The 27,884-nt window shown below is 34.8% G+C and overlaps 1 protein-coding gene across 2 annotated transcripts in view; it reads right to left on the minus strand.

Annotated features, from left to right (window-relative positions):
• Positions 1 to 329: 329 nt before the first annotated feature.
• The window catches only part of LOC120351515, a 185,433-nt gene continuing 157,878 nt past the window's right edge, over positions 330 to 27,884 (minus strand). For both annotated transcript variants that reach the window (XM_039429246.1, XM_039429247.1), the window contains exons 4-7: positions 20,861 to 20,996; positions 18,238 to 18,371; positions 7,036 to 7,297; positions 330 to 1,237 (exon numbers count right to left, since the gene is read on the minus strand). In XM_039429246.1, coding sequence (XP_039285180.1) covers positions 1,044 to 1,237; positions 7,036 to 7,297; positions 18,238 to 18,371; positions 20,861 to 20,996 — 726 coding nt within the window. In that variant the 3' untranslated portion in view covers positions 330 to 1,043. The remainder of the gene's footprint in view (positions 1,238 to 7,035; positions 7,298 to 18,237; positions 18,372 to 20,860; positions 20,997 to 27,884) is intronic.

Genomic DNA, 27,884 nt, shown 5'->3' on the forward strand with positions numbered 1-27,884 from the left:
CAAAAATGATGCCATTAATTTGTCAAATAATTAGTATACTAAGTGCCAGTTGCACAACAGCCGGTTAAATTTTAACCGTGATTAATTACACGTGAACCAACCAGAGAAGCCGTCTTTTCAAAAACGCCTTCTTTGATTGGTTCTCGTGGAATTAATCACGGTTAAAATTTAACCGTTGTTCAACCGGGCCTTAGTATATTGAGTATACTAAGTATACTCATTGTTAAGTCCCCTTCCATTTCAACACACTGTTAGAATGGCATCATTTTTGTCAGATAATTTAAAATTAGGATTAATTTAATCCAAGTCTTGGAAATCCAGCTTTCGCAGATAATATAAAAAATGTATAATATTATGAATTCAATTCATGAATCCTATGATAATTTTTCGTCAATAACTTTTGTATCATAGATATAGATCGTTTTCATTCCTTTGAGTGAAAATTTCTTAAATTACACAGTTAAAATGAAGACTGCAAGTGCGTAAACTATTTCAAGTAAATCTGAACATCTCAGTTCAATATAGGATCCTGGAATGTAAAATATTATGAATTCAATTAATGTATATTATGATAACATTAATTAATCAATAATTAGTCCTCCGTTTACTTCATGATATTCAAAGCTTTTCGCTAAATTCTCCCCATTCGGGAAGACCTTCAATATCATAGATCGTATTCATTCCTTTGAGTGATGAAAATTCAAAACTACAACTTGTGAAATTGAAATGAAATGAGTTTTTGAATTGAATCGATACATTCTTATTTTTGTAGTATTATTATAATCCAATCAAACTTCGTTCCCTATCAATTTTTTATCAATCGACAATAGTTATTAATTGACTTACACACCTAAAAACGTAGCATAAACATGAATGTTAAAATGTACAGTAACACATCCATAAATATATTCAATAGATTTAACATATCCAATTCAGTCTTGAAACTCCTCACAACCTTCCAAGTGAGAAAAATTATTAAACGTTCACCAGAGTAAATTGTACTCTTCTAATGTACTTTCATTTTAGAGTTAATATAATTGTGTTTAAACTATATTGAAGAAACTGTTAAGACAGATACATAAAGTTCTTGATAATGAGTAGAGTAGAAATAACCAATGAATAAAATCAGGAATATTTCTTGTCGTCGAACTTGTCTCTGCTGGTTTTGTTGCAGCAGAATTTTTCTGCCAGAATTTATTCTTCTCTTGAGCCCTGTTCGAGATCGGTAGAGCTGGCTCTGAAAAATCACATAAAAATTAATTATCGAGGATTGTAAAATCTCTGTATCATTAAACAAAGCTGGTTGAACGAGGTTACTCTGTTTTTTATGTGTAATTAAATTGTTATGGCCGATAAAGTGGATATGAATCTTGAATAAATTGACGGCAAAGCTTTCAACTCAGTTACAGATTGGGGTAGAATGAAGCTGGATTCCCACATATAAGTAGCAGTGACCGGCACAGTGAAAATATAATTCTCATGAGTTTTAATGGGACAGTTCTCACTCAGCCCGGCCAAGCGTGTATGAATAGTCCCGTTGTAACTTATAGGAATAAAATTCTCACTGTACCAGTCACGTTAACAGATACTGATATGTGGGATTCCAGATTTACTCCATTGGGTGTTTATTTCGTACATTGAGTGAAATAATACTAAAAATAATGGGTTATAGTTTATAAAATAATTGACCGAACCAAGTGAGGTCTAAGATTCAAGTCGACGGTTTGGCATTTCTCTTAATGTTAAAATGTTTGAATGTTTAAATGTTTATATGTTGCGCATTTACGGCGAAATGCGGTAATAGATTTTCATGAAATTTGACAGGTATGTTCCTTTTTAATTGCTCATCGACGTATATACAAGGTTTTGGAAATTTGCATTTCAAGGATAATATAAAAGGAAAAAGGAGCCTCCTTCATACGCCAATATTAGAGTAAAAATCAGACTATAGAATTATCATCATAATCAGCTGACAAGTGATTACACAGATGTGTGGAGAAGCCAGTCTATTGCTGTATTTCCATAAGGTCTATAGTTTCAATCAGGTACTTGTGGATGAGAATACTGCGTGAGGTCTACTGTTCACAGAACTACTAGTGAAGAGAAGAACTGGCTTATAGACTACACGTACGGGGTAGGAAATTCACGAATGACGCATCATCACGTCTGACTACTGGACTGATTAACTTGAAAGTTTGCATATATTTTCTCAATTTACCGAGGATGATTAAAGGCCTATTTAATTTTTCTAAGATTTCAGCACGTCAAGTTTCCAATTAGACCCTTGCGGAGCACGGGTTAACTACTTACTAGTCCATGATAAATATGAGTTATAATAATCTACTATGTGCAGAAAATTCAAAGTGAACCAGAGGTATAAAAATATTATATTTAGCGAGTTTTTGCAACTTCGGTTATGTCGCTTCTCGCACTCCAATCGCCATCTTTCCTTGTTTATCCAGTCTCCTACAAAGAGACCTCTACTCTCCATTCGAATGTGAACATTGCATACCCATAAAAATATTGTTAACCTTCCGGCAGTCGCGATGTTGTAAAAAGTACAACAGTGTTAGTTTTTTGCTGCACAAAACTATTGAATGGGGCGGTGCTAGTGAATGAGTCACCTATGCATTTCAAAACTTTTCCCCATCACCCCACTGAGTTCAACCAGTATCAACCGAGCAATGATCATTCTTTAGGTGCCATTTAGTTGCGACAGTGCATAAGTCGCCACAGTGCATAAGATAGGGAAAGACTGTATACGGGGACTGTAACGAGCCAATAACACAGAATTGATGGCTTTGCTTGATGTACCTTATTGGGCTATGAAATGGTAATCATTCAAATGTTCATAACCGTAAAATAATCCAAGAGATGGAATAAGTAATTATACAATTAATTAATATGTTTTGACAGTGAACAGAGTACATAACACTTGGAAAATTGGATGTTGTACATAATACAACACGCGACTGCTCGTGTGATTGAGAAGGGCGCGACTACCGGAAGGTTAATTCATTTAATAAGTCAGTGACCTTTTTGTTTGCCTTATTCTACTGTTACAAAAATGACATTCAATGCAAACTGGGTTGGAATGAAATAGTCGTGTAGGCTCAATCTATTATTAAGCTCTATCTCTCTAGTGATAGATGCGAAAATGCAGAGCAACCATCATTGAACAGTCATTCCAATTAATCCCGATTGAATTTACTAATTGTAGTGGAGTGCCTTCCCGCTATCTCCCACGCAACGGGTGACGTTCATTTCATCCTGTATTTCAGTTCATCCAGTATTCAATGTTTTCGTTATCTGTGTTTATCATCCAAAATTATCGAAATATTATGAAAAATACAAACATATTGACATTTAAAAGCTAAAATCTACTCCTTTACCTTCAAGGCATAATTAAACAGACCCGAAAGCACAAACTAAAATTGTCAACTACTTTTTATTATTATAGAATATTATAATATACACAGAGCCTGGTTTCGTAGCTTTACCAGCCACATCTTTAGCTGTTTGTTTACAAGTACTGTCTAACAAGAGAAAATGGCGGATAGATGAGATCATCTATTCACTTCCTTCCCCGCCATTTTCTCTTGGGTAGACAGTACTTGTAAACAAACAGCTAAAGATGTGGCTGGTAAAGCCACGAACCAGATTCTGTGTATATTATAATATTCTATAATAATAAAATCTGGTGTGGCGCACTCACACAACTTTCCTTGCCGTTATGAAAATTGATCACTGACGCTAGTGTTCCCGCGCATCTCAAGTCTACTATTCAAATATTTGAGCCAGCTGGAGACAGAAACGCTGGAGACACACATGAGGTCTGCTATATCTTCATAGTGAATGATTTAATAGAATCAACATAATTTGCAATTGAATATCACATTTTCTCGAATTTAAGCTTATTTTCAATTTTAGGTGAAAATGTTACTGAACATTAATTGTAGAGATTTTCATGCTCAATCTACTCCACTGATTTTCTTTGTTTCAATTGTATCTGAAGCCTGATAATTGGGAATCTATCTGCATTGATGGGGCGGAGCTCCTGAAATTTTTACAGATATGGGACTTGTGGCAGTTGATAGAGCTTATCAATGACTATTTTAGGTATGAATTGATCAAAATCGTTGGAGCCGTTTCGAGAAAATCACGAAAAACCCTGTTTTTGACAACATTTTCGCCATTTCAGCCGCCATCTTGAACTGCATTTGTTCGAAATTGTTCGTGTCGGATCCTTATAGTGGAAGGACCTTAAGTTCCAAATTTCAAGTCATTCCGTTAATTGGGAGATGAGATATCGTGTACACAGACGCACTACACTCATACACACACACACACACACACACACACACACACACACAACACACACACACACACACTCACACACACACAGACCAATACCCAAAAATCATGTTTTGGACTCAGGGGACCTTGAAACGTATAGAAATTTAGAAATTGGGGTACCTTAATTTTTTTCGGAAAGCAATACTTTCCTTACCTATGGTAATAGGGCAAGGAAAGTAAAAAAGTGGTTGACAAGTTTAGTTTGTGTTTTCATTATGGAAAAGTACCACAACATCACTCACAACACAACTGTGAGGTTAAACAGAACCTTCTAGGCCATGTTCATGTAACTTTATAGGCAGGATGAACTGAAATCCAGACGAATTGAGACCCTTCCCACGCAACGCTTTCAACTAATCCAAATCACACCAATCTAGAAACATGGTCCATTGAGTTCAGTCACAGATTGCTGTATGTGGTTCAGTCTATTTTCAAATCGAAATGCACAAAGTTCGTACGCAATAAGAGCAACTCGTGAGTGAGTTGTTCGGTTTCTGTGATAATAGGTCGTTAGGAATTCGGAACCCACTTAAAGCTATAGGTCAATTCATCTTTCATCATCATCCGTCTCATTACCTACATACAAGCCTGGAGCTCCTGTGGGAATCACATATTCATTCTTTCATTCATATAATTATTATTTATGCAACTCTTTCATACTAACAGGCAGCGGCCCATGCATGTAATTGAACTTTATTGTTCTGAATATAAATGAAATGAACACTTTTTTCATATGAAATAAACTGTGTATCATTTTTGTCGAATCCACATTATATCCATATCTATAAATGTGGATTTGACAAGAATAAAACTGTGTTTTTCTAATATTGAGATGTTTCACAACATCCATGTATTTTTAGTTTTTTTTCAAAAATAAATAAGTATTTAATTTAGTATCGAATTTGAAGTTCTTAACTCAACTGTATGTCAAAACCCTAATTTTGTGTATTTTTAAGCGCAAGTTTTCTTTATTCACTAATATCCGCCACAATAACCAAACAAGAACTGCTCTGAACACAGGTATCATCCATCACTCCTAGACTGCTTAAAACATTCACAACGACATGCTCGCATTATAAAATCACTATGGTTTTCCCAGATAATAATAAAATAAGCCATATAATAATAATCACTTATAATAATAAATAAGCCATTTCAAGCAAATAGTCAAAAAATGGATACTAAAGTTAGGCGCACACAGATCGTCATCGGACGGACGGCACGCATCGGACGATTAGACTTGATGCATTGTTTTCAATTGGAGTGCGAATACCTATCCGCATCCGTATAGGTATGAGCACTCCAATTGAAAACAATGCATCAAGTCTAATCGTCCGATGCGTGCCGTCCGTCCGATGACGATCTGTGTGCGCCTAACTTTAGTATCCATTTTTTGACTATTTGCTTGAAATGGCTTATTTTATTATTATAAGTGATTATTATTATATGGCTTATTTTATTATTATCTGGGAAAACCATAGTGATTTTTAATGCGAGTCTTGAATCTATAGTGGTCGAGTAGTGTGATAGTATCGCAACTATACAATAATATTAAAACTGAATATAGAATATGAATAAAAATGAAAATAAAACATAGATAGGGAATTTCAAAAATGAATTTATACGAAATTTAATGTGAACGGTGTGTTGAGGAATTTCGAGTATATTCTGGATATATCTTTTAGGTTTAATTACCTGTAGTATCCTTATACCATTAATTATCATTTCTCTTCTGTAAGTAATATATCTTGTAATTAATACGGTAATATTATTTTTCTACAACTGCGCGTAAAAAAGAATTTACATACTCAATTCTCCTCGTAAAACAGCTTATTTCTGAGGAGAATCTACTTTTTCGCTCACTAACCATCCGCGTAGGCGTAGTAGATTTTCTTTATGCTCGGTTATCATTCGCGCATGTGCAGAAGAGTTTCTTTACGCTCGCTGATCAGCTGATGGTAAGCAGCTCGCCAAAAGGTCAGATCTCAACCTAGAAAGTCGGTATTGTATCTCCGCCGATATAAGTAATTTAACCGGTTTGGGCAGTTGTAGAAAAATTTTGTATGTAATTCGCGTGTAATGCTTCGTTGTTTGTTTTTTTAAAGCTTCCCAGAGACTCTAATCAGAGTATAGGATTGTCAAAAATATATAATACATACAGTATTACAAAAAAAGAAGAAAAAATTATGAATGATTTATAGGCTTTATATCAGTGGAGAAACAGTGATAGAAGTTCAACCAACAAAGCTAATGGATGTTTTGATCCATAAGATGGTATCTTTCTTCAATTTACTTGGCGGAGAATTTGCAAGCAATTCCTGGGGAACGATATTTATGTTATGGTTTAGTGCTTATTATTGGTTGAAATTGTTTTGTTTTTCAATTGTATTGTATCATTGTCATATCTATCATTGTATATTATTTAAGTATATGGAATTGTAGAGAACTCGCTCCTCGCACACAGGCTTTGCCCATGTGAGGAACCTTCTTCAAGTTTTGTACATGTATATTGTGTATTGTTGAACTTACTCAGGAGAGGATAAAATATAATTTCAATTTCAATTTGTTGATGTAGATGAACGGAAACTCATACGTAGGTTTGTTATATATAGATAAACGGAATTATTTATACGATGAAATAACAATAATAATAATAACCACAGAGTTGAAAGTACAGACCGATGTCGTGAAAGTAGTGACGTGAGTCGATGTCATTGGAGGTAGCCATCACGGCCGCCTTGGGCCTCTCCTCCTCTGCGCTGTTTTCCGTGGTCCGCCAGTACACAGAGTGAATGCTAGCCGTGCAGCGCACTTTCAGCCGACCCGTGTCCCCAAAATGGCGGCGTTCCAGGCGCAGCTCCAGGCGCGACTCGGCTGTCTCTAGGTCGCCGCCTGGCTCTGGGATAATCCGGTAGACTGTCTTGTGGCTGATGGCGTCAACCTGAACCAATATAAAAATTGATATTCATTATTTATCTATTTTCAATGAAATCATAATCACAAAATGGTTGAGAAAAGACTGAAGCCCGGTCCAGACCCTCAAGTTTAGCTTCAGTCATTTGCTCAAGCAAAAGTCTGAGAATGTAAGTCGTTGCGTCTGGATGGTAAAACGGATGGGTCTTCAAGCTTAAAGCAGGGAACCCACTATGCCGTCACCGTCAGGCACCGTCCAGCACCGACCGTCACCGTCAGTCACCGCCTTCACCGTCATTTTTCCGGCGATAACCCACTTGCCCGTCTGGTTAGCACCGTCAGAAACCGGAGCTAACCAGAAGAAATGCATCAGTTGCGATGGAGAGTTCATCAGACGAGGAATTGCTAGTAATAGCCGCAGCATGTGCTGAAGAAGAAGAGATACAGAAACGGAGGAAGCATAGGTACTGGGTGCACGAAATCTTCAAAAGAAGAAACGAATAAGTTATGGTGAATTTCATCATTTGTTTGACGACTTGAAAAAAGACGATGCTAAGTTCTTTTTATATTTCTGCATGACTCCAAAGAAGTTCTACGAATTGCTCGAGTTACTGAAATTCCCAGTGAAACACAGTATCGTTGACTGAAACACAGGAACAAATTTACGCTATTCCTCGGTTGCTGATAACTTTTAAGACAACTGCTAACTTTTCCTGAGTCCCTGGGATCAAGACCTTCAATTTGAGCCCTTGAACATCATCGGTGTGATTTGTCAAACGGCCAAAGCTTTGATTTCATAATTTCGCTTACAGAATAATATTTGTAAATAACTTACCTGACATGGTATCAAACTTTTCTGAGATTTCCTGCCAAGCATTATCTTTGTTCCTGTTGCCATGATAACTATTATCACTAGTATTATTCAGGAAGGGATACTCCCCAATAGCTTCTATCAACATTTCGTCCGTACTCATCGCTCACAGAACGGTCGGTGCCGGACGGCGTCTGACGGTGACGGCATAGTGGGTTCCCTGCTTAATTCGTCAAACTTAAAATGTATTGGCCGGGAATCTTTTTCCATCAAACCGTCCGTCTTTTGCCTATCCACCAAAACCTAAATCGCGTAAAAATGGAGATAGAGAAATATTATTTTTATTGTGATTTCAGATTCGGATTCAGCGCCCTCAAATTAATAAAATGCCTCGCGAGTAATTGGAAAGCAAGTCTTTTCATCGATTTTATATAGGCCTAACGTCATGTAACCCTTTTTTTCTTTATTCTAGTGATACTCTCAGAATTCGATTGTGATATTATTATTTACTATCATGATATATCAAGATGTACTATATTGTTGATAAGAATACTATTTACAAAATTTCAATCCATTTACAATCAATTGTGAACAAAGCCATTTAGCGACTCACAGTAATATTTTTGTCATTATGTTGTTAAATATAGCATTATCCAGTTGAATCAGCGAAAAAATACGATATAATTATTAATCATCTACCGGATATATGGCAGAAGTTGATGACGAACTGAGCTTGTGAGCACAAAAATAGGAAAACGGACGACATAAGACTCCAATTGGTTCTCAAGGAATTGATCCCGGTTGAAAATAACCCGACTTTTTTGCCTGATTGAATAATTACAAAAGTTCAACAGCTGAGTCATAATTTTGACACAGTCCACCAGACATGAACTCGCTCACTCACTTCCGCAACCAACAGACGACGGAATATTATTATCAGCTGTTTTTCCAAGAATGATTGATAATTATCCTTTTAATGTCCTTCAGCGAGTTTTCCAAGGGATAAGACCTAGTTCAATCGAGTCTTTATATTATAAACCTACTATGTTCTGAATTTCGTGAGAATCGTTAGAGCCGTTTTGGAGATCCGGTGAAATACAAACATACTAACATCTAAACATAAAAACAGAAATTGCTCGTTTAATAGTATAGGATTTGGTAGATCATACTTTCCAGTAGGTAGTAAAGCTTCTTCAAAAAATAGTTACAAGGTTTATCAAAATCTCTCAGAAGAGCCTACAAGCTGCGGATTTCAAAACGAATTGATATCGAAACAAGAATAAGGCCCGGTTGCGCAACAGCCGGTTAAACTTTAACCGTGATTAATTTCACGAGAACTAATCAGAGAAGGCGTGTTTGAAAAGATGGCTTCTCTAATTGGCTCTCGTGTGATTAATCCCGGTTAAAATTCATGCGGCAACTATGTGACCGGTACTCAATTATGAAAACTACTTGATAGTGTCAAAATCACTGGCTATTCCACAATTTAGTACGGTACTAGGGATTGATGATTGTGTAACAACCAAAACTACGTCACTACTTCTGTGAAGTTGATCTGTCATTGATATGGATCGTTAGTTCAGGTTTGTTTTGACAAATTGTTAAAAGCCCCTTCAATTTAATTTCAGCTCAGACTAAAATATTGTCACATAGACTGCTGCATTCTATCGAACGAGTGCGGTACTACGTCAAACAAATCCCTCCTCCAATTCTTTGACCAATCACAAGCGACTAACACCTTCGTAGTAAACGCCTCTACACTGTCATTGGTCGTTCACATAAGTAAGGAGTCACATAGACGCCAACAGCTGCCATTTTGTAGGACAGAATAAATCCAAACAATGATAATCGATATAGTGAACATGATATTGACTTCATAATGTGATTCTTACAGTTCTTACTATAAACAAGAACATAACGTACCTCAACAATCAGAATGATGAAGATGAAATTGATATTTATTTATTTATTTTTGATACAATTACAAATCATATGAATATAATCGGGATAGAACAACAGGCATAGCCCAAAACTATTCTGTTCCCAATTTTGATAAATAATAAAATGTCCGAAAAAATAAGTTATGTTCTTACTGAGGAAAGTTAAAGTTCAAAGTTCTGAACTATATTGAATGTATAAGTATGAAAAATGATCAAATCTTAACTGGAATTGGAGTATATTGATTTTCATTATACTGAAAAAGTTGATACAATGAAAACACGGTTCAAATAGAATAGTAATACCGTAGTATTAGAAGGAGTAACTTAATTGAAGGAACGGGTAAAGTCCTTCTCTGTTCTATATAAAGTCTGTCTAGACAGTGTGCATTTGTGTATGGAATAATAATGATATTAAATAGAGCTCTTATTGTAGGAACGGGAAAAGAGTCCTCCCATGTTAGTGGGGTCCACGTTATAATGGCAGTGGAGAAAGATAGCACAACAACGTTGCCAACCCTCTGTCTTGTCAATGCCTTCTACAGACGGTAGCTGATATAGGTTTATTGATGTAATATTAACTGTTCATTCTCGTTTAAAATAATCACTTACACTTAATTAAGCAAGATATTATTTTTTTCAATAATATTTCATAATGAATTTTGATGATTAAGATGAATTATTTCGTTGATTAATGATTTATTCTACATTGTTAAAAGATCTGGCAACAGAGCAAAGCAAGGAAGAGATAACGCTACCTGCTTTGTTGAATGATAGACAAGGATAGCAGCAGTACCATTGCCAATCTAACACTGTCATTATAACCTGGAACTCACTGTAGAGTATGTAATAGGGAATTATTGTGGGAATAATGGGGAATATTCTGAGGGAATTCGAATAGAATTCATCTGAAAATATACACCTAAAACTCCAACTTTCAATGAATTTTACTAAGAAGCTTTGAAACTACGAATAAAAGCTTTCAAACTTAAAACTTTAGAACTTTCAACGAATTTTAACTCTAAGCCTCTCCAGTTCTGCAGTAGTTGGGCGAACTAGTTTCTACTTGAAATTTTCGTTGTAACAAGTTTTTTAGTTTCTCAGTTCGTTGTCTCGCTGTGCAGACTATGAATATTCAGAAAATTCTAGTCTCAAGAAAGTGGAGCTCAGTTTGGAAAACTTTTTCTCCCATTTTCGACACTAAGGATCAGGGAAACGCATAATTTCTGCAAGATGGTAATGAATTCCAAAAAAAATGAATTGAAGACTTTTTTCTAATTCAAAATTATTCACCGGAATACATAAAATGCATCCACAAAGATGATATATACATTTGAATGCGCTTGGTGTATTTATCGAATAGATATTAATATCGGGGACCGAGCTCCGCTCTGGAGTACAAAAGCATGAAAAATTTATCACGAAAGATGAAATTATAATAGCATTCATAATGTTCTATCTAATCACAGTAAATTGAGATTAATTTCCTGAGGAATGCAAAAATTTCCCTCCAAAGGCCCAGTTGCACAAAAGCCAGTTAAATTTTAATCCTGATTAACTTCACCTGAACCAAATCAGAGAAGACCATTTCAAGAGGATGGATCTACTGGAATTGATCAGGATTGAAAATAGCCCGGCTTTTTTTGCAACCGGCACTAAGTACCTGATTGAATGATTACAAAAGTTCAACATCTGAGTCATAATTCCGACACAGTCCCACACAGGAACTCGCTCACTCACTTCCATCACCTACAGCCGACGAAATAATTATTATCACCTGTTTTTCCATGGATGAATAATAAATATCCTTTTAATGTCCCTCAGCGGGGTTTTCCAGGGATGAGACCTAGTGCAATCGAATCTTAATATTATACTATGCTCTGAATTTCGTGAGAATCGTTAAAGTCGTTTTCGAGATCTGGTGGAATACAAACATTTAAACATCTAAACATCCAAACATATAAACAGAAGTTGCTTGTTTAATAGTATAGGATTTCATACTTCAAAAAATTAATATCTTTAACAGAGTAATCTAGTGGAAATGTTAATCGACTGAGTGATTCATTCGAAGTATTATATCAACTTTCAAAATTAAAAATCTTCAAATCATTATTCCTGGACTAAAAATCAAGTGACGAAGCAGTGTGTGATATCTTCAACCTTTGGACAATATAAACTTTTTATCAACATATATGGAGAGAAATAGAACAGGCTGAGCCTAGTTTTCCCTTCAATGTCATAATTCTATCATGATTGTAGTATTTTGTCAAGAAATGAATAAATAAATACATAAATAAAACGAGCAGTAAACAAAAAGTGAACGAGCAGTAACAGTGAGTGTATTCAACAGAAAATAAATAAAACGGATGATAAGAGAACTGCAGTCATATTTTGTGGAACTATAAACTATATTCACTCATCTTCTTTAATAATTCCTTCGATATCATTCTTCAAAATTAGTACTGACTTCAGTCAGACCAGAGAGTATATATTTATTCTGGAACCTTTATGTTGTTGCAATAACTCGCTATATATAATATACACCTTTATGTTCAACCAATGTTCATTGACTGAGCGAAGTGAGGTCTAAGATTCAAGTCGACGGTTCGGCATTTCCCTTAATGTTTATAATTATGTTGCGCATTCACAACGAAACGCGGTAATAAATTTTCATGAAATTTGACAGGTATGTTCCTTTTTAAATTGCGTGTTGACGTATATATATACAAGGGTTTTTGAAAATTTTGCATTTCAAGGATAATATAAAAGGAAAAAGGAGCCAACTTCATACGCCAATATTAGAGTGAAAATCAGACTATAGAATTATTCATCATATTTTCGTTCTGAAACCTTCATGTTCAACCAATGTTCATTCTAATCAATATATCTAGAATCAGTATTATCATAGACGTAATATAGCATTAGGCTATGTTTCATCTATGGCATTATACAACACTAGCCGTCAGGCTCGCTTCGCTCGCCATATCCGTCTAGCCAGGGGGGCTCCGCCGCCTGGACCCCCGACTGGATCGTCCAAGAATGAGATCAGCAGGCTCGCTTCGCTCGCCTGCATTTTCCATTTGAGAATTTTTATCATATGTTAGGACAATCCAGTCGGGGGTCCAGACTAAACGTATGGCGAGCGAAGCGAGCCTGACGGCTAGTAATAATAATATTTCCAGGATTGAAGTAGCAGTGCCCAATCAATTTTTCCGCGATAAATGCATTTAAATCTTCAACTTGGCGCCAACCAAACTAAGTCAACTCAACTTAATGCCAACCTGACAAAATTATTAATTTAGTTGCCAGTTAACAACTGTTTCGAAGAGGTACTCTATCTAGATTATAGTTCTATAGTAACATATGATATGGAAATTTCAATTATAATTAAGAGATTGGGAGAAGAAGTATATACATGCTAAAAGACGAACTTTAAACCCTTAAAAACAACCCTTAGAGTTAAAATATTGCCAAAAGATTTCTTAGTGCGCCTCTAAAGGGCCAACTGAACATACCTACCAAATTTGAACGTTTTTGGTCCGGTAGATTTTTAGTTATGCGAGTGAGTGAGTGAGTGAGTGAGTGAGTGAGTGAGTCAGTCAGTGAGTGAGTGCCATTTCGCTTCTATATATATTCGCTTTTATATATATATAGATAGAAGATAGATAGATAGAAGATAGAGATACTCAACGTGAAATAGAAATCTGAGTAACCTTCTTTACTCAAAAAATGTTTCGGTGGCATCTCATCAAGACTTGATAACGGCATCATGATCGCCGAAACATTTTGTGAGTAAATAATTTTAAAAAGGGTACTTGAATTTCTATTTTTATTTAAATTCAAGAGTAGCCCTAATGGAGATAAAATCAACGTGAAATCTATAGAGTGCATCAGACGAACTTGAGTATTTGGAAAAACTACCAAGCTGTCTGTTGTATGAGTAGAGGTGTGGAAGGAGTCATTAATATTGAAGGGAGGTAATTTAATTATAGTTATGTTCAAGGCTATTTATGGAAAGAACTTGGGTATAATAATAAATAATAATTATAAGTATAGTATTTCTCATAGTATCTATTTGTTTCAAAATTTGCTCGTTTATCTGAGTATTGAAGAGTGTTAATTGTATTTTGAAAAATGAAAGTGACATAACCAACATTTTGATTTGAACAGTATAGTACCTATAAATTGGAAATGGGACAGTTTTGGGCATGAGCCTGTTGTGCCTTTCCTCATGTTAAGTATTTGTACACAATGTGAATGTGAATATATAATATTTTCCTCTGAAGAGACAATAGGACAGTATTTGAACTACTACTATTGTTCTTATCGACCCTTTCAAAAGAAAGTTTGTCTGACTCTATGTGTAATTATGAGAGATGGGACAACAATCCTCGGGATCTAAACGAGACATAAACCATGTTATTCATCTTTTTTATCGCTCAATCTTATCGTTCTCTGGATTTCTGGTCACTTGATCCAACAGCAATCTCTAAGTCACTCCTTTGTCTAGATAGAGAAGTTTGAAAACAGTATAGAGATTCAGAGAGAATGAAGTAGAGAGAGCAACGAGGAGAGAGTGATTGAGAAAGAGAGAGGGGAAGGAAAGAGAGAGTGAGAGAGAGAGTTACTTGACTAAAGCAAAGTGCTGATTTAACTCAAATTGACCGTTTCATATAACACTATAGTGGGTACTGTATACAGTAATGTACTTCAGACCGAATTGTGTCAAAATGTCAAAAGATAGCGTTACGTGTGTTCAAAGTCTATTTTCGACTCATCCAATCAGCCTATCTTCCCAATAATTATGAAAATAAAACCTCTACATGAAGAACCTCAAGCCTTCGTTTTGCCAAACCCGCTTGTGAACTGTCTCAACTGCCACAGTATGATAAATTGTATTCGATTTAGAACTTTATATCAAAAACCAAAATGAAACAAATTTCTGAGAAATATTTTACGTAACAAGGATGGGAAGGGGCCTTTTGCATGATGTTTCACTCGGCTAACGCCTCGAATAGAATTTCATACGAGCACTGCAAAAGACATTCACGTCCAAGTATCGTACACTATTTTTGTCATAATAATCCAAAGAAGAATAATTGAGAAATAGAAAACATTACCTGCGCTGACGTTACTGCATGTATTCTATAAACATAACCTAGTTTTCAAAATCCGAATCAGGAGTTTTGTGGAAGTTGACAAAACTTCCACCTGGAGCGCTAAAGGTGGTTTTTTTGTAGCAGTTTTGCTGTTCCTATTTTGGAACTAGGAAACATACTTGACTGTAAAGAAAACATATGATTCCATTACAGTAGAGTATGCTGTAATGAGAATCATATGTTTATTTGTTCTGCAAACAGCTGCTTACCGGATTGATTTCATACATGGAAGGCATGACAAAAACACTTTTTTTATTATTTTCATTTTTTCGAGATGTGAGCTTTGATATTGGAATATTGGGGGAGATCCAATTCCGAATTGGTAGCGAAAACTTCATGAATTTTTAAAGAAACCTGCTCCAAGATATCATACATACTTGAACCATAGAGAAACAATAGCGTAAGTAGATATCTCATGGTATGTTGCGTTTATGTCGCACTTTTTACTGTTATCTCAATCCGATTACTGTCGATTTTTAATGTTTTGACCGGGTAAGAGTGTATGAATGGCACAATATGAGAGACTACCAGTGTCATAAAGCTTCACAGGAAAGAACTACTTGGACTATCAGCTTGAGATAACAGTAAAAGTTGCGACATAAACGTCCTATACCATGGGATATCTACTTATGCTATTGTTTCTCTATGCTTGTACTCTGGGTACATTGGTTTGTACCACAACTGTTATTATAGTATCGTAAAAATCTTCTAGTATGGTTCTTGATGAACTAGAAAGAGAAAATGAAAGAGAATAACTTGAGTTTGTGTGCCTTTTGAATGCTTGTTACCATCGGACTCCCATGAAAGAAAAGAGTTATCGATTTAAAATGCAATCGATTATTAGTTATCGATTGTGATTAACAATCGATTATTAGCTATCGATTGTGATTAACAATATCATTTCCGATAGAAGTTCACAATGAACTAGAATGAAAAGCTGGAACCATAACGATAACAGAACTGATTCGGAGGATATAGATTTTGAGAATTTCAATTCATGACATCGTCACCAACTACTGGTACCCTGAAGAAACAATGCATATTGTCATATTTGGTCATCGATTGCCAATAGCTTCTGGTCTAAGCTAAGGTCACGGCCGTCACCGTTGAGCGGGTGACATTTGATGTGCGATGACATCGCTGCAAGATCACCACTGATTTTACATCGCCCTTTCAGAGGAGAAGGTGTTTCATAATACAGTAGTAATTTTCCAGCGATAATATTAACGTTTCATTATTCCCCAATCAATATACGATACCTCTTTGTTATTAGACGTGTGCGTCATTGGATGCAAGAGAGATGACAGTTTTCGAGCCGTCTCAGTTCGTGGAATAATATTAGCAGATTCTATAATAGAAATGTTTTGCTAATTAGTTACCCACGGCATGAAATTTTAGGTGGAATATTTCCAACAGACTTGGTTTCTAAGTTACATCCAGTTCTACGTTCACAAATTCAATATTATTATGCATGAAATGATTCAGCTAGAGAGAATAAACAGGGAGAATAAATTTATTCCAAACAGGGAGATCTTGATAGAATTTCGATTCCAGAATGATAGTCAAGAAAAAGATGGACATTTTAAAAGTGGAGATATTAACATTATAATGGTTCATGGAAGTCAACAATAGTTTATTGCGGTTTTACAATTTGTCAAGAAGAACATTATTTTTTTTTTAGAAGGAAAAATCAAATCAACTCAAATTATTGTGACTATTTTTGAATACCAAAGGTCAGAGTATTCATAGTATAAAGGTCAAAGGTATGGTACTAGTAGAAGTAGTAGTAGTAGTAGTAACTGATTTGTCTCAGTTTATTGAATTAGTATACTTATTATATTCAGTAGCAAATAACGGTTTCATATTATACTAGCCGTCAGGCTCGCTTCGCTCGCCGTATCCGTCTAGCCAGGGGGCTCCGCCCCCTGGACACCCGACTGGATCGTTCAAAAATGAGATCAGCGGGCTCGCTTCGCTCGCCTGCATTTTTCATTTGAGCATGCTTCATTTCATCAGAGAGTCAAACTACTAAGAAAACGCTGAAAAGCTTAGAAAAACGCTGATTTTGGGCGTATCTTTGATGTTTTTTCAAACTCCTTCTAGCACAACATTATTACACCCCAGCTGAGCTTGTGTAGTAAATTTGAACATTCTCTGTTAATTTTTGTTCTCGACAAAGCTGAGAAAGCGCAAAAAACGCTGAAAAACGCAGATTTTGTGTGTATCTTTGGCGTTGTTTCAAACTCCTTCTAACACAACATTATTACACCCTAGCTTAGCTTCTGTACTAAATTTGAACAATTTCTGTTCATTTGTTCTCGATAAAGCTGAGAAAACGGTAAAAAACGCTGGAAAAACGCAGATTCGCAGATTTTGGGCGTATCTTTGGAAATTTTTTCAAATACGTTCTTAGTGCGCCTCTAAAGGGCCAACAGAACATACCTACAAAATTTGAATGTTTTTGGTCCGATAGATTTTTAGTTCTGCGAGTGAGTGAGTCAGTCAGTGAGTGAGTGCCATTTCGCTTTTATATAAATAGATTATTTCCAATTTATTGAGTTCAATACTTCAAAACCTCAATATATGATTTGATTCCGAATCTCGAACAATCACATTACCTCAATTTTCTTTTCAAGTTAATTCACCAATAGTTCAACAGTTATTTGTTTCATGAGCTTCTTTACTAGAATACATATGAATTCTTCACTAGCCTGATTCTTCAATGAATCATGCAAAGGTATGGCTATTTATTTTCAATTTCAATTATTTCTCTATTTGCTCTGCACCCCCTTGGAGCTTGCGTCTACTTGGAAAAATTGGAAAATTTGGCCTTATATGAAATATAAATTACCAACTATTAAAACAAGAACCAGGCGTACCTGGTTCTCCAAAACTACAACAGAACTTTTCAGGATGGCTGTAAATAAGATATCCATAGTCAGGCTGATCGCCAATATTCGGAACGAAAACAAGACTCAACTAAAGGAGCTATTTTGAATTTTTAAAACAGACCGTGGATCAGATTTTAGAGTTTAAAGTCAACGAATAAATGTCAACTTACCGGCTGCCCGTTCAAGCCCCACGTGAGATTAGCAGCAGGCTTTGATCTCCTTGAAGTACAGACTCCTTGAAGTTTTTCTCCCACTCTGTACCTGGGTCTCACCCCGCTCAGCTCCGGAAGGGTCTGTGGCACAACTGTAGAAATTAAAAGAAAATTGAAAAAAGAATCAACTATCAATAATTAGTAATAATAATAATGATAATTATTATAATTATCAATAATTGGTATCAGAGGTTCAATCATCATTTTTCATTGTCATGAGTATTTAAACAAATACATGGTCATGGTGACAGGTACATAACGAAAAATATCACAAAACAATACTACAGTTATTGAATTAACAGACACTGGTTTGTCTCTTGAATGGTTTAGATACCTTGTGATGCAGAGTGAAGGCCTTGACACTATAGTGAGGTCCACGTTATAATGTCAGTGGAGAAAGATAGGAGAACAACGTTGCCGATCCTCTGTCTTGTCAATGCCTTCTATTAGTCCAGTCACTATATACATTGGTGCATGCAATTTATATTGTAGTTCTGATTTTTCAATATATTATTTGGGTACATAAGAGGAGTCCAGAACCAATTTCTTCATGCAAAATTTCCTTGTGCTAGATACAGAGTGGCCCAAAAACCTTGTATTTTCGGCTCATTTTTCAGTTTTCAGCTATTTCTGCCAAATCTCGTAATCGGACAGAAAAATTGGCTCTAGCCTTTTTTTAGATTATAAAATTCTGAATAATATGAAATCATTCGGAACTCTCTATCTCCAATGAGTACTGAGTTATTATTTTTCTAAAATGAGTAAAATTTGAAGAAAAAAATCAATTCTGATTTTGACATTTTACAATCAAAAAACAACAACTCACAAATAATCACAGCAACAATTCACAACTACTTGAAACAACTCGATACTACTAGCAACAGCTCGAAGATACAAATGAAGTTCGGCCGGTGGCCTGACGCCGCTTCACATACAGTCATGTTCAGCTTTGACTGAAACAGCATCCGGCAAGCCGGTTGAACTGATGAGTTTTTATTCACCGGCCGCCTGTTCAGTCTTAACTGACAGTCCAGCCGGACCATACACACGCTACGGCCGCCTGTCACAGGCGGACTGGTCAGGAAAAACTGACAGGCTGGCCGGAACGTGTATGGGGGAGCTTTAGAAAAACAAAGTGATAATCTTGAAACAGTTTCATTGTATTGAACTATTGAATTGGACCACTATCACACTAGAGGAGCTAAAAATGAACCCATTCCAATAAAGAACCTAGTAGGGTACATTTTGAACTTAGACCAATTTCATTCTAAGCAGCTCCGTCTGCATGCAGACATTTGATTTTTAATCTTCCGTCTATTGTTATGTGAGTCGTTATAGGCTACTGATTTCAGATGAATGATTTGTTTTATTGGATGCCTACTGACATAGAGAAACAATAGCGTAAGTAGATATCCCATGGTATAGGGCGTTTATGTAGCAATTGATACTGTTATCTCAAGCCGATTACTGTCGATTATTGTCGAATTTTACTGTTTTGACCGGGTAAGAGTGTATGAACGGCACAATATGAGAGACTACCAGCGTCATAAAGCTTCACAGGAAAGAATTACGTGGACTATCAGCTTGAGATAACAGTAAAAATTGCGACGTAAACGCCCTATACCATGGGATATCTACTTATGCTATTGTTTCTCTATGGTACTGATTTCAGGTAAATGAATATGATAAGATTGATTGCCTTGATTGGGGCGGAGTTAGGACTCCTGGTCCTCTCTGCCACACAACCTTATGGATATCTATATGTGCAAGTCAACGTGTGATGAAGCATGACCAAACGCACAGATGATATAACCAAAATCTAGAAAGAGCAATATGAACACTCACACTGAACGCGTGAACTTGATGGTTGCTTTCAAAGTGAGCAGCTACAGATAAGTCACAACGTGTTTCAATGGCTCTTTCCAGACTTTGTTTCTCGGCTCATGTATGAATATGGGGGCACCGATCTTCGCTCGTTATTTTTATTAAATTTATTGATAAACAGAACACAATTCTCTAAAATGATTGTGTTCACATTTTACAGCTGGCTATACGTCAGTTTATGAATTTCGGGGATGCGATATTTTGATTTTCCACAGAATCACTCGCTCACTTTTTACTATCCACAGACGACGAAAGTCTCAGCTGTTTCAGCCAAGAATGAGTTATCCTATCCTTCTAATGTCGCTCAGCGAGTTTTCCCAAGGATGAGACCTAGTGCGATCGAATTTTGATATCATAAACCTACTATGTTCCAAATTTCGTGAAAATCGTTTGATCCGTTTTCGAGATCCCTTGAACATAAATAACCAGGTATAAAAATATAAACAGACATACAGAAATTGCTCGCTTAATATAATAGGATGCAGTCGCACATATACGCATCCAATGTGATCATACCCTTATTTTTCAACGTTTCTATTAATTTTTCAAATAAACGTAACTCAACATCATTCTGTTTTGTTGAATCTACTTGACTGATTCATCAAATTGTCGAGCAACAACTGTAGAGTGTCAAATTGAATTGTTAGAATGATCAATGTATTTGAAATTGAAGGAAAGTAATGTAGAATACTCTTACCGGCGACAACCATATCAGCTGACACCAGGGCGGTGTGGAAGGACGGGGCATCAGCTGATACTTCGCAGCTGTATCTGCCGGACAGAGTCGTGCCAATGGCAATCAATGAGACCTGCGTCGCGTTTGAATTCCTTTTCTGCCAACATAATAAAAGAAAAAGTATTGTTAAAGTAATTAAAAAAAAATTACTCTGATGACGTCATGTAAAATAATACATTATCTGATCTTTATTGATAACTAGCAGGTGGCCCGTGCTCCGCAATGGTCTAATTGATAACTTGACAAACTTAAAGCTTGACCTACTAAAATCTTGAAGAATTAAAATGAATAAAAAATAATTACATTTGTTCACAGACAAGCCATAACGATACAGTTGAATATGGATGCATGCACAATATAATTATTCTATAATATCAACATTAACATTCAATAGAAATGAAATACTGTAAAATGTCAGTTCATGAGAGAGCACGATTTCACACTTTATGCCTCTTATTAATGTCTCCACTGTGGGTTATCAAACACAATCAAGAATAGAATACGACTGCATAATTGAAAATTAATCTTGAAGAATTTAAAAAAGGCCTATGACCATCCTCGGTAAATTAAGAATGTATAGGCGAAATTTCAAGTTAATTAGTTCAGTAGTTCAGACGTGATGATGCATCATTCGTGAATTTCCTATCCCATACGTGTATGAACTAATTCTCTTCTTTATTATATTGTGGATGAATGTCAAATTTACTGACTTTCAAAAAAGATCTTCATAAGTTCCTTGTTGAAAAAAGTTTTTATAATGTGAATGAAGTTTTATGTGACAATTATGTGTAATATCATATAGGCTATATATATATATATTTTTATTATGTTAAATATATTTTTTTGTTAAATATTGAAGAGATTTTCTTTGTACATGACAATGTTCAATTGTATAGTTGTGATTCATAATGACTGTACTCTATTGAACAAATAAAAATTATTATTATTAAATACCGTATGTGAATCTCAGCATTAACAACAATAAATAACTAGTAGCTCTGTGAACAGTAGATCTCACACAGTTTTATAATGTCACCTGTTTGAAATGTTGACAAACTCAGTTCACGTTTGAATTTCTATTCGTATTCATCCATTTCCGTGATAATCTCTCCATCTGATGAGAATATTCCTCAAATATTTGAAAATTATTTTATTCTGTCAAAAATATCATAATTTCTCTAGCAGTATTTAGTTCATTTAATTATTTTTAATTACCTCTTAAATATGTTTTTTCAAACAATGTGAGAATATTGATACTGATGGGCACGCATAATAATACCATGACTGCAAAACAAAATATTGAAACCATAATAGAAATAGTCATGGCTTCACTAGACATCTGTGTAATGCATGCAATGAATGATCAACTTGTCAGCTTATGAGTAATTCTATTGTCTGATTAATCCTATCTTCAGAGTAGGTGATATAAATAGTGATATCGGAGTAAGAATTCCTTTCCTTTTCATATTTAAAATATTATATTATTTTTATATTTTAATATATTATATATATTTATTATTTATATATATTATATTTAAATGCAAAATTTCAAAAAACCTTGTATATACTTCAACGCGCGGTTGAAAAAGGAATATTCCTGCAAAATATCATATAATTCTATGAACGCGTTTGGCCGTAAATGCCTTACATACATACATAAAGACAAAAGAAAATCCTACATTAAAAATTGACATCACTACGTTCGGTCAACTATTTTGACGCTCTCATAAGTCGATTAGTTTCAAAAATCGAATGAGTAACAAAATTTCAGTTTTTCAGAGACATCACCAGCGCAATTGATACAGGATTAGCAAGTAGGTGAATTTTATTCGGAAACCTCCAATCGCATTTCTATCAGGTCCAGTACACTTCATGAATGTACAGATTCACTGTGAAATAGCACTCAGCGGCTCACTTCAAAGAATTTAAAAAACACCTGGACAAATTGGCATCGGATTACCGATCGACATTTATTTAATCCGCTTTCACATGATGATTTATCGACGGATTCGTTTATTGTATACTTCGTAGGGATTTTGCCACGGTTGTACTTCATTAGCGTAGGCTGGACACAGTTTTCATTAGAGGGCCTTTCGGTTTCGGCTTGGAATTTGCGGAATGTCCAGGGCACGGTACTCTCACCAAAAACTGCCAAACTTGTGACAGTTGCGTTACTCGTTATTGGGGCAAAACAACGCTTTCCATTGGTTGGGGGACTCCAGAGGTGACAATGAACTCCACACAAATTTATTCTCACACATACCAGCCCAACTCTCACACATTTATCTTGAAAACAATACTCAGCTCTCACCACTAAGTGACGTATGAAGAACAAAAATGTATGGACATTCCATTACTGGAATTTTATACAATCAATCTGGAAGAGCAGTGAACGCTTCGCATAAAACGCTAAATGCATTAAAAGCATTTTGCTCTTCATTCTGGCCCCTATCCGTTAAGTTGAATAACTTGTTCGGAGCCCATTTTTGTTCAGCGGTTTTAATGGTATTTGAGAGAGCTCTGATAGATTTCCATCACATTTTTCAATCCTATTAAAAAACAGTACAGTATTTTTTATAGCCTGCAGGTTTTGACCAAACCAGCACGGTACTGAAATTGACGAGTGAGTTGACTAATCTGTACTAAACCAATAAATCGTGAATGATTCAATACAAATTTGTTTCTATCAATCATGCTTAACTTTTAGAACTAGAGCAGTCTTTCAATACTATAGAGTCTATCATCCATTAATTGTTGATTCCATATAAATTTAAACAAATCAATAAAAGATCTCATCTAGTCATACCATTACATCATGTAGACTACAGTCGGACTGTTATTATTATCTTCACACAGAACTGTTTCAGATGGAATTAAATAGAGAATGCATTTATTCAAATGCTAATTAATATATAATGAATTATTATTTAACGAAAATCCTAAATAAATGCTGTAAATCACCCCGAAGTCTTCGAGCATTTATTTAGGATTTTCGTTAAATAATAATTTATTAGAACTGTTTCAGTTTGAATAAGATTCAAATCAGTTCTTCGATGTATACATTATTATTTTTTTATCATTATCATAGCACCTAGTTATAGAGACTAACAAGCTATTCTGGATACAGGACTTCATAGTCAGTGATATTCAAATTATTATATTTCGATGTAGTTTTTTCTGGGGATATACCTATAAATTTCAAAATAATTATTATATTTTCAGATTTAATCATTCAAGTCCATTTGTTCAAATTTATTTGTTACCATATTCCATTTTGACATTAATATGATTATTGTTTGTGAAGATATGACACATTGGTTCGGCGTTCTATATTGGTTGAGGACTAAACTAGAAACAGAATTGGAACCCACCTGGTCGGAGAAAAAGAAGTAGACCACCCGAATTATGGACCAACCCGGTATATTCTGATATTATGATAGTCAGAATCCTGAATGAAGGAGGTGGAGTGATAGAAAAAATAGCAGATTGCGAGAGACGGCAGTAATCTAAAATTGCTCAGAGAAAACTAAACTTAATTATTTTTCCCATACTTTCATTCGATGGAGGATAGCGTTTAAAAATTAGTTTACTTTATTTAATATTCATTTCATCCACCCTATATGAAATCTACAGTGATTAAGTATGTAGCGTGAATTTTAATGTGGAACCTTTTCATAATTGAAGAGACTTGAAATGTTAAAATTATTATGATGATGTGTGAGCACACAAGAAAACATGCTCTTGTGAGATAATAATTTTTATTAATATATAGTGGATTTTTTGACAAAATTTCAAGTCCTTTCAATTCTAAATTGATTTCTGCATCCATTGATGATGAGTTCCTATAGGTAAGGGTTCCTATAGGATCAAGACAACAAGTGAATACTATTTAGAAACTAAAAAATGAGTATGGTACCTATATTTATACGAATAATCTACTCCAAGAAGACCCCATTCCAATAGAATTTTATTGATGAACTAGTCCTAGTTATCAAGCTGGTCGACGTTCAATTTATCAGAACTCAAAATCAAATCCGAATATTAAGAGCGAGAATTATTAAATTTCAAGTAAAACTATTATAATAACTTACGAATTGGAGAGTGATGTGAATTATTTTATAACCTATTTGCTCTATTAATCTCTTTACTTGTAATTTAATGATTCTCGTTCTTTAAATTCGGATTTAATTTTGAGTTCTGATAAATTGAACCTCGACAAGCTGAATGACTAGGACTAGTTCATCAATAAAATACAATTTGAAATGGGGTCATCTTGGAGTAGATTATTCGTATAAATAAAGGTACTCATTTTTTAGTTTTTCTGAATAGCTTTCACTTGTTTTCTTAATCCTATAGGAATTTTTCCATAGGAACCTTTACCTATAGGAACTCCTCATCAATTGGTGCCGAAATCAATGTAGAATTGAAGGGACTTGAAATGTTGTCAATAATTCCACTTTATTTTAATAAAAATAATTATTTCACAAGAACCTGCTTTCGTGTGTTCTCACACATCATCAAAATAATTTTCATTAAAATAAAGGGATTTTTGACAACATTTCAAGTCTCTTCAATTATGGAAGAATTACACATCATCAATATTCACGCTACAAACTTAATCAATGTAGATTTCTTATAGGAAATGGAATGAATATTGGATAATGTAAACTCATTTTTAAACGCTATCCTTCATCGAATGAATGTATGGGAGAAAATTTAATTCAGTTTTCTCTGAGCAAGTTCAGAAATTGAACCTCAACCAGCTTTATAAGAAGGACTAGTTAATCAATAAAATACAATTTGAAATGGATTCATGTTGGAGTATATGATTCGTATAAATAGGTAATCATTTTTTAGTTTTTCTAAATAGATTCCACTTGGTTCCTTAATCTTATCATCTCTCTTGTACAGTGTTTTAGTTTAACTTTACTTTAGTTTAACTTCTCTTACAAGTGTAAGAGAGAGCCAGCTGCACCCTAACTTCATCCTCGCTGGTTTCAAATAAAGGCAGCTAATCAATCAATCTCTTGATCTCTCTGATATCTGACGGAACCATTAAATAAGGAACTGTTGTATTCAGGGACTGACAAAATACTTGTGATCAAAAATTGCAATTCTATTCAGTTCACCTTCTTCTTATTACATTCTCTTTTTCACAGTTCTACGCCCTCTGCCGATTATGCTCCATTAGACAGACCAAATGCCGAACAGGCGCTTTTGTGTTCTCCAAAGGCATTCTTTCAGAATTAAACCATTTGTTCCAGTCCCTAAAACGGGAAAGCATTTGCACAATCTCCGAGCAACTCCTTTTTTGGCTAACCACTCCCGACTGTAATTTCGCTCATCATTATTCACGTTATTTCTGTTGCGAATGAATTGAATCTCTCGGTTGGATAATACTAACTAATCTGTTACCACAGAAGTATTTTTTGAGAACAATTATTGAAGAATATGGATTCAATAATTTCAATTATGAGCTATCAATTATATCGATGCAGTCTCACGGAAGAAGAATGAAATCCGAAAGTAAATTTTAATTAAATGAATTAAGTTGAATAGATTTCTCAATTGAATGGTGACTGAATGTGACTCGGTATCATATCAATTTATTCGATGAAAATATATATTTCCTCGATGAATAAAATATATTTGAGATAAAATTGGTCATTATTAACAAAAATCAACAATCAATATTGGTCATATATAAACCGTGATAACTTGAATTACAGAAATCACTTAATTTATGTGGGCTACTTGATTCAAATAAAAACAATGTAAAATCTTTTAGTACCCTTTTATTGAAAAACTTTATAATATTTCAACGACTAGTTCCGACTACTTAACTTGAAAATGACCTATGGTCGAAACTAATCGTTAAAATATTTTAAAGTTTTTCAATAAAAGGGTACTAGAAGTTTTTATATTGCTTCCACTTGAATTGCAGTAATATACTAAGAAGGTGATGAAAACGGGAAAGTGACAACAATGGGTTACTATAATTTCCACTGACTTAACATTGTGAATTCACTATATAATCAAGTAGGTGAGTAGAGTAGTTAGATTACTACTCCATCACTAAAGCCTGGTTTTCACTAGTAGAGTTAGTGGTCGAGTAACTGGCATACTCTACCGAGATATTTTTAGATTTTAACTAATTAAATTTAGTTAAATAGATTTTTTGCATTTTACTTGAAAATGGCCAAAGTAGGTCGAAACTAGTTGTTGAATTGTTTAAAAGTTTTAAAATGCTTTTAATAAAAAGGGTACAACAAGTTTCATATTGTTTCTATTAACTCCACCGAGCTAACTCTCCTCTACTTACTTGGTCGAGTAACTGTTTTCACTTCAATTGAGAATAGTAGGTAAAGTGTGTTTCATTTATTACATTCCTTAATCACAACATCAAATTAATGATTGGGAGAGAATCAACAGGATAAACCCAAAACTGTTCCTCTCCCTAATTTTGATAAAAATAGTCCAAATGTGGTTATGAAAACACTTTCATAAAGATCACAAAAATTTACAGTGAACAGAACTAACCTTAAAATGTTAATATTTTTCTATAAATTGACACTTGAACACTTATTAACACTTTAATAAATTGATACTTTTTATAAATAACAATACTTCTTAAACTTGATAGCCAATGGCACGACTCTACATGACTCTACTCTACTAGCTCGAGACTGCTTTCATTTAAATAGTAGCGGTAGAGTAGAGTGTGAAGGGGCGGTGGGAGAAGGCAAGTGGTAGCGTACTATCCCACTGTGCTATCCAACTCTACTCTACTAAAAACTAGAACTCTACCATTAACGTTTTCATTGAAAGAGTTCACAAGCGCCGTTTGCACAGTCAAAGTTTAAACTGAATTTAATCAGCTGGTGGCTTAAACTCAAAATGTAACACATTATAACAAACGAGACTTGATACGGATTTAATCTAGTTTGAAATGAAATTTAGTTTAAACTGTTACTGTGCAAACGGC

This window comes from Nilaparvata lugens, chromosome 5, assembly GCF_014356525.2.
Source record: "Nilaparvata lugens isolate BPH chromosome 5, ASM1435652v1, whole genome shotgun sequence".
Taxonomy (NCBI): Eukaryota; Metazoa; Arthropoda; class Insecta; order Hemiptera; family Delphacidae; genus Nilaparvata; species Nilaparvata lugens.